Consider the following 13114-nt stretch of genomic DNA (forward strand, 5'->3'; position numbering starts at 1 on the left):
TGCACTCATGCTAGTTCACAGAGATGCAGCACATAAGATGAGCAAATAAACCAGCAATATGAGGTTGGGGTTTTTTTGGAATTAACAATATAGTTTTAAAGGATAGCAAAATTCTAACTAAACCTTACACACATTAATTCCCTATGTTTTAGCAATACCAATCTGATGAAGTAATATAAAAGATATATATAACCAGAGATCCATTTTTCAATGTGTATAATTTACATTGTAATTTTGCTTTAACATAGATGGAAAATCAAAATTGTTCATGTACTACACGCTATCTCTACCCAAGCTTTAAGATACCATTTGAGTGATATGTGCGTTCCTAATGCTCTTTTAAAGAATGAAAAGAAATTAGTTCTGGCAAGCAAAAAGACTTCCTGCAGAAATGGGAGCAGCTCAGAGGATTAAGAGGGGATGTTCTAAGTGCTAAGCACCAATGGCTTCCATTCAATTTGATCACTGTGAGTTTAACTACACAAGTACAAGACATTTGTTAGACTTTCATGAGTCTCCAAAATCACTGATTTGAATTCAAACTTTCAATAATTAGAAAGCATTTTAAGTCAACAAAGATACGTCCCATGTTATTATTTTCAATATTGCAAAGCTTCTGTGTAAGTTCAATAAGAAAGATCTGTAATCCCTCATCTGCCTGCTTTCCTCTGTTAGGTTGCTTTTCAGTTCTTCAGCCACTTCTGTTCAACCACTTTGCCATGCTGTCAATCCTAGTACTGTCATTGTTACTCTAGTCCAATCAGTTGCCTTCTTTGAGTCTATCAGCCTTTACTTTGCATGGTATAATTCTTTGCTCTCTGTCATTTTCCCTTTCAGACTCATTCATACAACCCACCTCCTCCCCATCCCCACCTCACAGTCACCTCAGTCATAGCTCCATCCAAGCCTCAGTTTTCATCTTCACCACCACCAGCGTCTAGAATCTGGCGGCTCCTGTCCTAAATCCTATCACCGCTGGGATTTCATTCTGCCACGATGGGTCATTGGAGTCTAACTGCCAAATACATTCAATTTTACAGAATGCAACTATTTGCTAATCTTATACACCAATACTTTATTCACAATGGGGAAAAAAACATACCAAATTTTAAACAGAGAAAGTGTAACATTTAGTGAAAGTCTTATTTACATCTTATTTTAACACCAATCCATAAACACCTGGATGCTTAACAGACCTGCTGCTGCACTTGTTTTTCCATTCTTATCTGGTTTAGGATTCTAGTTGCTCAGCAGTCCTGAGCAAGCACTTTAGCAACAGTGGGAAGGAAAAACTCACTCTTAAGCTGAATGCTCTGCCTTCCATACTACTGCATACAACTACTACAGCTGGGTTTTTAAGTAATGGCTTAATCACTGCCACCTTATAGGCATGTGGTACGTAGCCCAGTAATAGGAATAGACTGATCATATGAGCAGTCTTGTAGGAATGGGGTCTAAAAGACATGTTAATGAATTGGAGGAAGTAATTACTGAAGTTAACACTGAAAAATCAATCAGAGAGAAACAGTCTAAAAAATTAACAATAGCACTGAAAGTAGCTGTACGTAATAATACGTCCTTGAGATGATTATAAGTAATTTTTTCTCTAATGTTTATTTTGCATTTTTGAAGAAATTTATGAAATCATGACAATTTAAGGTTAAAGGGATGCTTGGCTCAACAGAGCTATAACTCTTTGTCAGCCTGGCTGCAGTGCTAACAGAAACCTAGGGTTGTTCTTAATTTACTTTTTATTAAAAAAATAAAATAAAAAAATAGAGCAATAAACTATTTTTCCAGGCTAAATAAAGATCTTCTTAATTAGTGAGTTTTCATTTCCTCCCCACCTTACAGATTATCTGCTTTAACGTGTATGTTTCAGAGTTGAGTACTTCTATTAAATTGTTTACTAACATGGACTTAGAAGAGCCAGACGTAGTGTTTAATAATCCACATTTCACATTTTTACTCTTTGGTGAAGTTGTGGATACTATGCTGTTCTTTCTTTGTGATTTTTGATCTTTAAATCATTTTTCTCTGGTTTTTGGTTTGTTTTTTGGTTGTGTTGGTGAAGACCGAGTCTCTAAATATGCAAGGCCTTTCCTGAAAAAGATAATTTCTGTTTGAAGGACATGTTGTGTATTCCTTTCAGCACTGAATGATGCAGCACTCAGTGGTGAATCATGTTCAACTTCTTCTTTGCATGACAGAGCTCTGACCTGCACAGTGAGCTGTGTTCACACAGTGATTTCTGGAAGTATTTCTGAGACCATGCATTGATTTCCATTACATAATCATACCTGGTCTTATAGCAGTGCTGCCCGAGGGCCTTGTGAGCACGTTTGTCCAACAATTATTTTCATCAGTGTCCCATGGGCACAGAGATTTCCTCAGATTCTTTCAGTAAATTCTTTCACTAAATGATACTATGGAATTCAAAGAATTCTCAATTCTATGTTGTGGACCACAGATCCAGTCTTTTTACTGCCCGTCTTTACTTCTAAGAAACTCTGCCTTTTGTCACTCTTCTTAATTTTTTTGAGACACCACTGTGCATCAAATTTAAAATGAGTTTTCTTTTTAGAGTTCCTCATTTGAAATATTTTATTTTTATTTTGTATGTTTTATTGTGAATAAAACATTAAATTTTGAGATTTGGAAATCATTACATTCTCTTTTTTTATAGAGCACTTAACTTTTTTTGAATTGGGTTTGTAATTTTTATAAACAGAATTTTATAGAATCAGCAGTTCTATTAAATTAGGATCAAGGATACTAGGTGAATTTTCTTAGACAGTGTAAAGTGGAACCTATTATACTTAAACCCCTGACTTTGAGCCTGCATTGAAGCATTTAATGTCATGACAAGGTGTAAAAAATCTCTTTCAGACTTTAGGAAAAAGGTTTTTGATACTTATTAATTTACAATGGACTGAAAAATTATTTAAATAAAACTTACAATTATCTACAAGCTGTGAACATTTAAAACAACGTCTGTTCTTTCGAGAACTGATTGGCTCAGCAAATTCAGCCCAGGAGCAGACCATCATAGGCAAAAAGAAATTTCTCAACCTTGAGATTTCTCAGTTTTTCAAAAGCAACTGCAACAGATTCTGTTAGCTGTAAAATTTTAATCTATTCACATTTTACCTGAAAGAAGCAAACTTATAAATTTTGTTAATAAGCAAAATCCAGATTAACATAGCATAGCTGAAAAACTACTGCCGTAATGTTTTCTCTTATTTATGATATATTTGATGGACACACTGTATCTAGGTCTCTCTTTACACAGCATAAGCCAAATTTGAAGTTGGCCCATTTGGGTCCAACTCAGCAGGGTTCTTGTAATTCCACTTTGATATAACTGTGTTTGACTATCCTGCACAAAACCCCAAATCCTACAAACAATTTCTTGAAAAGTATAAATCCCAAACTGACTGTGACATGTATTGAGGATATTAAGAAACTGAAAAAAGGCTTGCCGACGTATAAGAGAGTCAGAAATCAACTGGCTGACATGAAGATTTTCATTTCCATCAGAAATAATCCTGGCATCTTTCAAGGAAGAAACGGGGACAACTTTAACTTACGATAAACTGACAAGAGCACTGCTTAGAGGTGAACGAGAACAGGTTTGAACCTTGCTCTCCATGCGATTGATACATATTTGTGTGGGATTTATGTTTTGTTGCATTTCTGCATTTAGAGCACAGTTACCTTCAATGCATGTGCAAATCTCTGGGCATGTGCTTAAGATAAACAAATTTTTTTTTTTTTTTAAAAATCTGTTCCTTCCATTTACTATTTTATACACTGTTGGTACAATACAAGTTGCAGTATGTGACAGACATGAAAGAACACTCTTTAATAGTTTTCATATGTCTGTTTGGGTCTGTTTTCGAGGCTTCTCATGCTATCGCCCTTGCTCCGCGACCACTCCTCTTCTTCCCTTCTTACAAAGATTATTACTGCCAGCTGACCTCCTACACACCACTTGCCACCCAGTAAGTTGTTTAAATACAAATAAGATGGAGGTATAAGAAAACACTGGAAGCAGAGTAAATACTACAATTATCATGCTTTTGTTTTGTTTTGTCATGTCACACAGTAAAAACAATACAATATCCACATCCCTGCAGTATTAAAGTGTAGAAACCCTGAATGCTAGCCATGTCTTTAATAATTCCTGATCTAATCTGAACAAATCCAAAAGGCACATGAAGCACAACATTATTTTAAAAAAGCCTCAAACTACAAAAATCTATCCAAATAAGTGACGTTAAGTAACATTAAAGTACCGAGATAATGGACAAAAATGATCTTAGTCATTCTTTATAATATATGGTGTGTTCAGCACATTTGACTGAATATAAACAAGAGGACAGAATGACATGCAAATTTAATGCCATATGATTATAACGTGATTCATCATAAAACATGAGCTCTTATTCTGACTCATCTCATAAACAATGTGGAAACAGAAAAGGGATTAGAGAACAACAAGGCCTCTGTCTCTCGCTCTCTTTCTCACACACACACACATAGTTCAGCACCCAAACTCCAGCGCAGACCTCACACTCACTGAATGGCAGAGCCGAACAGCAATCTGCTGTACGTTCATCCCTCATAATTCATAATTAAGATCCAAAGTTTGTTTAAGGAGGAATGAATCCTCTGCAAGCTGTTAGTGTTGTTGCTTTTTCTGTGGAAAAAAACTCCAACTTTATTTTATATTAAAATTAAAATTAAAATACCAAAGTCATAAATCTGACAAATAAAGATTAGCACCATAGTGCTCATTATTATTGTACTCACCATCCACCATGTCTTGGCACTGACATCATAACACAACTGCCACTTCACCGAGCTGTCTGCTTCACTGCATCCTCCTGGTGCAGATGACATTGCCATGACAACAGAAAGGGAGCAATCAAACCATCAGTTCATGGCTTTTGAGGAAAACAGAGGACTCGATGATAAGCGATGAGCTGCGCTTCCCGTGCTTTTATCTGTATTTCTCAGCCTTTTTCGGATGCAGTCCTGTGTTGTTGTAGTTCAGCTCTGGGTCTTTATACAAAGTTCCTGAGAAGAACAGAGCACGAAGCAAGTGGCAAACTAATGCCCAAACCGTCCAGTATCTAAAATGAAGGGCTTCGATGTTTGGTTTCCAGTGCAACAAAGATTAATGTACATTTGACATATTCAAGAATCCTCTGACATGTGTCGACACTTTGTATTGCTTGTGTATGATATATTCTCCTTGCTCAACAAATCAGTCAAGCCTCCGAGAAACAAAAAGTTAGTTATATTTAGTGCAGTTTTAAATAAAGCCTACATTATAAAAGCACAAAAAAACAGCCTTGAATTATATAGGAACCCTGATCCAGCACCGTTTCTCCTCTCTGTCCCACTGGACTCCCACTAAATCCAAAAACTATCAGGCAGAGAATTTCAAAAGTCCCACTCCACCATGGTCCATTTCCAGTCGTCAGCTTCTTGCATTTCTTTCTTCATACAAAAGCCGAGCTGCTTACCTGTCACGTTTTGTCCCCCACAGCCTCGAGGAAAACCTCAAAATTTGAACTCCAAACAAAACTCAACGTGATATTGTTCTCTTGTCAGTTATGCTTCCCCTGATCATTCCCTCATGTGGCTCCTGACAGTCTCTTCATTTTGGAAAATCTAAATAAATAGGCATTAGTTATTTGTAAGTACTGAATATATTCCAGTATTGTTTTTCCAGGTCCTTTCAGCACCTGTCCAAGTTCAGCAGTATCTCTACAGAGAGTCCCATTCAAAAAGTTCAATCAAGCTCCATTCTTTCTGACAATTTTAAAGTGGAGGAAAAACAGCAGCCAACAACCAAACCGACAAGCCAGCCACCCCCTTTCTTTATTCCACTGAGTGGGCTGTCACTTTGAAGAGGCGGATTAAGAACTAGTAGACACACATGCGGGTACACACATACATCAGATGCTTGTTGCCAGCTGTCTAATCACATACATGTACAAAAACATACACACATTGCTTTAAAAAACACTAATGTGCAAATAAAACAAAAATGAGCCAAAAGCCCTTTTGGTCGAGATGTCCACTGTGACTCAGTGCTCATTTTGAAAAAATGCACTGACCTTTCTCTGTCTCTCACTCGCTCGCTCTCTTTTTATCCAACACCCCCACAGCAGCACGGGCTGGTACAGGGATCCTCAAATGTAACTTCTTCAGTGGTTCATGGAAACATGAAATTCTCTAATGTCCTATCATTTCAAATCTCTCTTATGTTAGGAAGAGCCACTTTCAAGTTATTCCACAATCAAATTAGAAGAAATGAGAAGAAAAGATGATACGTGACTCTGAGAAGCTCAAGAAAAAATGGATACTAATACTGCTAATGCTGAGATTGTTAATACCCTAAATATTTGGGAATTCACAACTATATAATTACTCCTAAATTTGCTCTGATTCTATTGTTTTGTAGTATGTGAGTTTTCTGTTATGTTTGTTGTGCTGGAAACTCACACCTGCCCGTTCTGCTCTGTGTCTCCTCTGTCAGAATGACAAAACGTGTTAAAATTATACGCCAGGACCACGGGAAGAATCTGGTGCCTCACAGCAAAAAGGTCCTGAGTTCGACTCCACCACCTTGCTGTGGAGTTTGCATGTTCTCCCCGTGTTTGTGTAGGCTATCCAGGTTCTCTGGTTTCCTCCCACAGTCCAAAGACATGTAATTGGTGAGGTTAGGTTAACTGGTGATTCTAAATAAACATAGGTGTGAATGGTTGTCTGCCTTTCTGTGTTAGCCCGGTGACAGGGTGTACCCCATCCCTCGCCCTATCATAGATGGGATAGGCTGCAACCCTGATAAGAAAGAGGACGTGTGTATCGAGCCAGATGGACATAGCTTTGGCCAATACCCAAGTAACCAGGTGAGTCAGCAGACCCTCAGGCTTTGAAGCTTTGATTCCAGCACACTAAGGCCAGTGTATGTGGGCCAGTTCTGAAGCGTTCATTCAAACCCTACTATTAGTTTTCCTACTCCACTCCCCTCTTTTCACCACCCATACATTTTTGTCCCTTTAGAAATTTATGTGCATTTAGGTGTTAATAGTCTTGATCTGCTCTCCCTGTGCTTTTGTGTTGCCATGCTTGCTAGTTGTTTGTCTCTATATTTGTCATTTCTTTTTTATCTGTCCACAAAGTCCAACCAATTGTGGAAAAGCCCTTTACAGGTCTTCTTACTGTTAAAGGAACTTCATCCTCATAAGAGTTTGTCTAGTTATTGGCATTTTCTTTATCTTACTTTATACCAGATCTTGAGATGACTGTTGATGAACTAATGTTATGTCAATTAAAAATAAATGAGCCAAACTGAACTGCTCGGTATTGTACCTCAACCGAATGCTTCTGGCTTCCCAGGAGCACAGGGTCTAACCATTTTGGAGACCTGGGAGTGGCAACAACTCTACAGACTAGTTTTAGCAGAAAAAACTAATAGTAAAATTGGTTGGTTAAATGTACACAGCCACTCACCCACCCACCTACAACCACACACACAGTCTCGATAGATAGATAGATAGATAGATAGATAGATAGATAGATAGATAGATAGATAGATAGATAGATAGATAGATAGATAGATAGATAGATAGATAGATAGATAGATAGATAGATAGATAGATAGATAGATAGATAGATAGACATACGCAAACACATGTATAGTAGAAAAAACTATGTAACACATGAAAATATTACTGATAAGTTTAATTTCTGCCTGCCTGTCTGCCTACTTCCTTCACAGGGTATTCAAAAGATTTTGCAATTTTCTTTTAAAGTAAATTAACCAATTTACAGTACTACCTCTGCCCTTTGCTGAGCTGCCTTGTCTAGAGGACGGGTGGTTTTTCAGGGTGTGGTGACAGTGCGGTTGACTTAGTGTCTATGTCAGCCCATAGAGTTATAGCCTTACAGCTGAGGGCTTGAGGTCTCCAGATCAGGCCAACCACAGCCCACTGACGAGAAGGTCAATACTCCTCCACCAAATGTCAAACTGCTGTTTTAGGCTTGCCTTAAACTGGCATTATTATTTAGGGTACTATTGTTCTTCCCTGGTCTTTTTAGTAGTTTTTCCCTTTAAATATCTAAATACTGCTTTAAATACTAGAGAGGATGAAAACTTACTGAGGGTTTAGCAGTATGAAACAGCCCACCTCCCACCACACACATGCACATAAATTTAAAACACAATCTTGTAATTACTAGTTCAATCAATCATCTCTAAGGTTCCCACCCCCTCACTTAATTAGACAATTAACCTCCCTCAGAGGTGTAAACATGCAGCAAATCAGGCATAAACACAGCACTGTTGGTCCACAAAAACAACAGGACATAAAGGGAGTAAATTACAGGTCAGAATAAGCACACACACACACACACACACACAGTCCAGTACCCAAACCCCGGAACAGACCTCACACTTACTGAATGACAGAGCAGAACAAGCCTCTCTTTTCTTGACTTCAAAATCTGCTCTGCTTTCTTGCATTCAGGATCGTTGTCCAACAAAATGTAATCTTATGATTCACATTAAACACGATACTTATATATAATCAGCATAGCTGGGATATACAATTCAATTTGGTTTTATTTATATAGCTCCAATTCACAGCACCATTCATCTCAATGTGCTTTATACATTTATATAAGAACACTGAATTAAAACAGATAGCACCCCAACAACAATCTGATGATGTCCTGTGAGTAAACACTTTATAAGAACCTTCAGCATAACCAGGGTCAGGGAGGGGCAGCCGTCTGCCTAGAGAAACAACAAACATATTGATATATATTTTATTTAATAGATATATATATTAAACATATTTGATTTATATTTGGTTGTATTTGAGCAGAAACTGAAGTGGCTATACACATGCACTGTAGTTAGTGAAGTTCAGACAGTTTTTGATTTATTTATTCAGTGGGGTGGCATGTTGGTGTGGTGGTTAGCACTCAGCAAGACGGTTCTGGGTTCAAATTCAGGCTGGGGCTTTTCTCTGTGGAGTTTGTCTGTTTTGCCCATGTCTACCAGGTTATGTCCATCTATCTTCTTCTCAAAGACATGCATGCAACAGGCTAGCAACTTCCCAAGGTCAACCTTGCCCCTTGCCCTGTGACAGCTGGGATGGGCTCCTGCCCCCCCAACCCTGAACTGGATGAATAGAAGATGATGGGTGGATTTATACACATACCAGATGTTATCACGGGGAACTTATGAAGTTATTAAAGTAAATACAAATTTGCTATTAAACAGTCACTTCGGGACAGTGATTCCAGCTCTTAAGCAAGCTACAGTGGAAAACAGCGCTCATGAAGCACAGTGGGCAGCAGTACGTGATACACAGATGTAGGGCAATGGGGCTCTTGATCTCTGAAGCCATTTAACAGCTTATAAAATGCTTAAATGCTTTGGCACCACCTGCTGGATGTTTCCAGTGCTGCTTTAAACAACATTACTCTAGATCAGGCTTGGCCAACTCCAGGACTCGAGTGCCAGTGTCCTGCAGGTTTTAAATATTACTCTGGGTCTACACACCTGAATCAAATGATTAGTTCATTAGTTCAAGACGTGTTGAGGAGGTAATTTAGCCATTTGAATCAGCTGTGATGGATCCAGCAGGACACCGGGCCTCGAGGCCTGTGTTTGGACACCACTGCTCTAGATCAACTCTAGATGGATGGATTGATCTAGTGAATAAAAATAGTTCTTTATGGATTAGAGACATATAATGTGCATAGATGACAGTGCTGCATGAATAACTGAGTTTGCGGTAGGAACAGGAAGCTCACTGCTGTGGTTTGTAGCTGAGGTTACTGGTTAACAACCGTTAACAGATTCAGCTCCTCTACAGTAACTTTTTGAGTTTACCTTCCTACATATACTTGTGTGTCCATCTGCAATTGCATTTCTGTGCAAAAGTGTGTTTTTTTTTCTGTGGATGAGGCTTGTTTATATGTCAGTGGCATAATTGCTGGAAAGAGACTTATTTTATTTGTTGTTGAGGGTTTTTTCCATTTATTTTTTTTAAATTGCTGTATTTAGGGATGTCGGGTATGTTGCTGACATTGACATTAACACACATACAGTGCTGTGAAAAAGTACCTGCCCCTAAATCTAATAATGTTTTGTGCCACCTTTGGCAGCAAAAACTGCAATTAAGCATTTGTGCTAACTGGCGATGAGTCTTTCACATCATTTTGGAAAAATGTGGAATCACTATTCTTTGCCAAAATGTTTTTATTTAGTCACGTTGGAGTCTTTTGGAGGTTGACTTGCTGGTGTATTTTGGATCATTGTCTTAAGCTTCAGGGCATGAACTGAAGCCCAGATATTCTCCTTCAGGATTTCCTGGTAAAGAGCAGAATTCATGGTTCCATTATTCACAGCAAGTCATCCGGGTCCTGAAGCAGCAAAGCAACCCACAACCATGACACAATCACCAGATCTGACTGTTGGTATGATGTTCTTCTTCCCAAATACTCTGTTAGTTTTACTAACAGACCAGTTTATTTTCCATCATTTTTTGATTCTTGATCAACATGTATATATTTGCTCAAATACATTTATGAAGGATACAAATTATTTAAAAGCACAGCTTTATGTAGGGATGCATAAAAAATAAAAAGACGACAGGATATTGGGGGGGAAAAACTTAATCACACCACTTCTTCTTCTTTCATTTATTCTTGATTAACATATGAGGCAGTGGGATTTGGTAGGTCAGGTGTGAGCTCCAGTAGCTCTGGTTAACCAATAAACCAGTAACCAACCAGACCTAGTGCATCATTGTAAACATAACCCTTTAAAACTAAATATATCATATTTGATTTGATTTGATTTGTAAAGAAAAAAACCCCAAAGTAAATTGCAACATTTATTTTTAAAGAACAAAATGTAAATAAATGCCTGATGTTGCAAATACAACACAAATCAAAACTTAATTTGTTTTGTAAGATGTTTAACATAATTTATAATTCAGCAACAGATTCTATTTTGATCAAATATTTCATATAAAATAACTCTAAAATGAATTAGGACATTACATGTATGATTTAAATTTCCAGTTTCTAAAATGATAACTTTATTTAAAAAAACAAGTGAGTGAGTGTGATTTAGCAGAATCGTGCTCTTCAGTTGGTCATGAACAGCTACAGACTGGTTTGATGTATTTCAGCTTCATCCGTCCCTGCTGGCTTGTCATAACCATCCTCCCTGCAGAAAAAAGACAGTGATGATGAGACAGGTTATTTGTTTAATCACTTTTACCTGTAGCTACCTTTGAATACCGTGAGTGATTTCATAATGTAAGAAAGTGCATCCTAATTTATGACTAATGGATGTGAATGCTAGATATTTTTAAAGAAAAACAAGGTTATTAATTTCACCACCAAGTTAACTGGTAATTGTAATGCAGAAGTACAGTTTCTATTGTTACTGTGGAAGCAGGATGTGGTCTGTGGTTTAGCTGCAGGGGAGAGGTGGTCCAGTGGTTTCAGGGGCACTGCCAGGGGAGGCTGACTGACCCAGCTGTCAACGATGGTCTAATCATGCCTTACCTATTTCAGTAGCACGCTGGAGCCTGGCAGAGGGAGGACAACACTGGGCTGGCATTGAGAGACAGAGACAAAATGAAGGCGGCTACTGAGGCCTGAAAAGGCCTTTGTAAATAAGCGTAGCCCATACACGCAGTCCAGGTACCGGTGAAGATGGTTGAGGAGCTGCCCACTCTGCATCAGGGGATTGAGGAGGTGCATCAGCAACAAGATGAGATGCTACAGACCCAGGCCACGAGACGCAAGCGTGCTCAGAGGATCCACCAGGGAGCCCTCAGCCAATGGTGGCAAGACCACGGCTCCTTGCCCCAAAGAGGAGACTTCGTGGCTCCCTCCATCACCACCTGAGGGAGAGGAGCTGCCCTGTTCATATCCTAGTAACCTGTTTCTCTCTGCGTCCCTTAATTCTGATTAAAGGATGCGCCAGATTGGACTAGGTTTAATAAACTGATGGGGCAATGACATGTGATGTCTGTGCTGCACTCAGAGGGATATCACTTTGTTTTAGTTCTTGTGGATTATGCAATGAGATGTCTCAAAGCAGCGCTGCTGCATAGCATTTTTGCAAGGAGTGTAGCACAGATGCTGTTTTAGTTCACCTCCTGAGTCAGCATCCCAAAAGAGATACAGACGGACCATGGCGCCTTGTCTCACACTTTAAAAGAACAGTATGAATTATTGGGCTAAAAGTCTGTTCGGAGCAGCGTCTATCACTAGCACACTGACGGGTTGGTGGGGCATATGAATAAGACTTTAAAGTCTATGACTCGTAGGTTCATTTACAAGGATGAACACAATTGGCATCACTGGCTAGACCCACTATTGTGGTTGTGCATGAGGTGCCCCAGGACTCCGCAGGATTTTCTCCCTTTGAGCTGCTGTTTGGCAGGAAGCCATGGAGGTTGTTGGACTTAATTAAAGAAAATTGGGAAGAAGGTACAGGAAGGCTATTAGTGTTAGGTGCATGTCATTAAGCAACTTAATTCATTTAAAAAATAATGTTACAAAAGCTTCGAAATAAAGATGGTCTAGCACACCCAGGGGGCTTGAGCTCCTGGCATAAACATCATATAGGTTTACAGTTCATCAGCCTATTTTATTTTAATTTCAGTAGATTTTCTATCGATTTGTTGCTGTGTAAAACAAACAGCTGTGGATGGAGTATGGCTGCTTCTTCAAGTCAAAGTTTGTTGATCAGGTGCCTGCGAGCTTTTTCCCAGTAAAGGTTTTAATGGTGATTACAGGAACAGTGCTGCTGTTTTGGATGCTAGAGAAATGCACCTGCACCGTGTCTCAATGGTTCTACCTTTTCACTCTTTGATCTGTGTGTGTGTGTGTGTGTGTGTGTGTGTGTGTGTGTGTGTGTGTGTGTGTGTGCGTGCGTGTGTGTGTGTGTGTGTGTAGGAGTTATATGTGTGTGGGCGTTGGCCTCCTTGCTCTAGGCAACAGGGCTAGCTTCTTTCTGCAAGAGAGGTTTTATTGTTTTTACTCTTGTGTTTACTTTTTA

General features: G+C 38.8%; 1 protein-coding gene across 1 annotated transcript in view; it reads right to left on the reverse strand.

Moving 5' to 3' along the window:
- nfic (nuclear factor I/C) overlaps positions 1-5229 on the reverse strand; it is a 52891-nt gene extending 47662 nt beyond the window's left edge. Inside the window, exon 1 of the mRNA XM_063460664.1 lies at positions 4816-5229. Coding sequence (XP_063316734.1) covers positions 4816-4911 — 96 coding nt within the window. The 5' untranslated portion in view covers positions 4912-5229. The remainder of the gene's footprint in view (positions 1-4815) is intronic.
- Between the last annotated feature and the right edge of the window lie 7885 nt (positions 5230-13114).

Source organism: Pelmatolapia mariae, linkage group LG17, assembly GCF_036321145.2.
Source record: "Pelmatolapia mariae isolate MD_Pm_ZW linkage group LG17, Pm_UMD_F_2, whole genome shotgun sequence".
Lineage (NCBI taxonomy): Eukaryota > Metazoa > Chordata > Actinopteri > Cichliformes > Cichlidae > Pelmatolapia > Pelmatolapia mariae.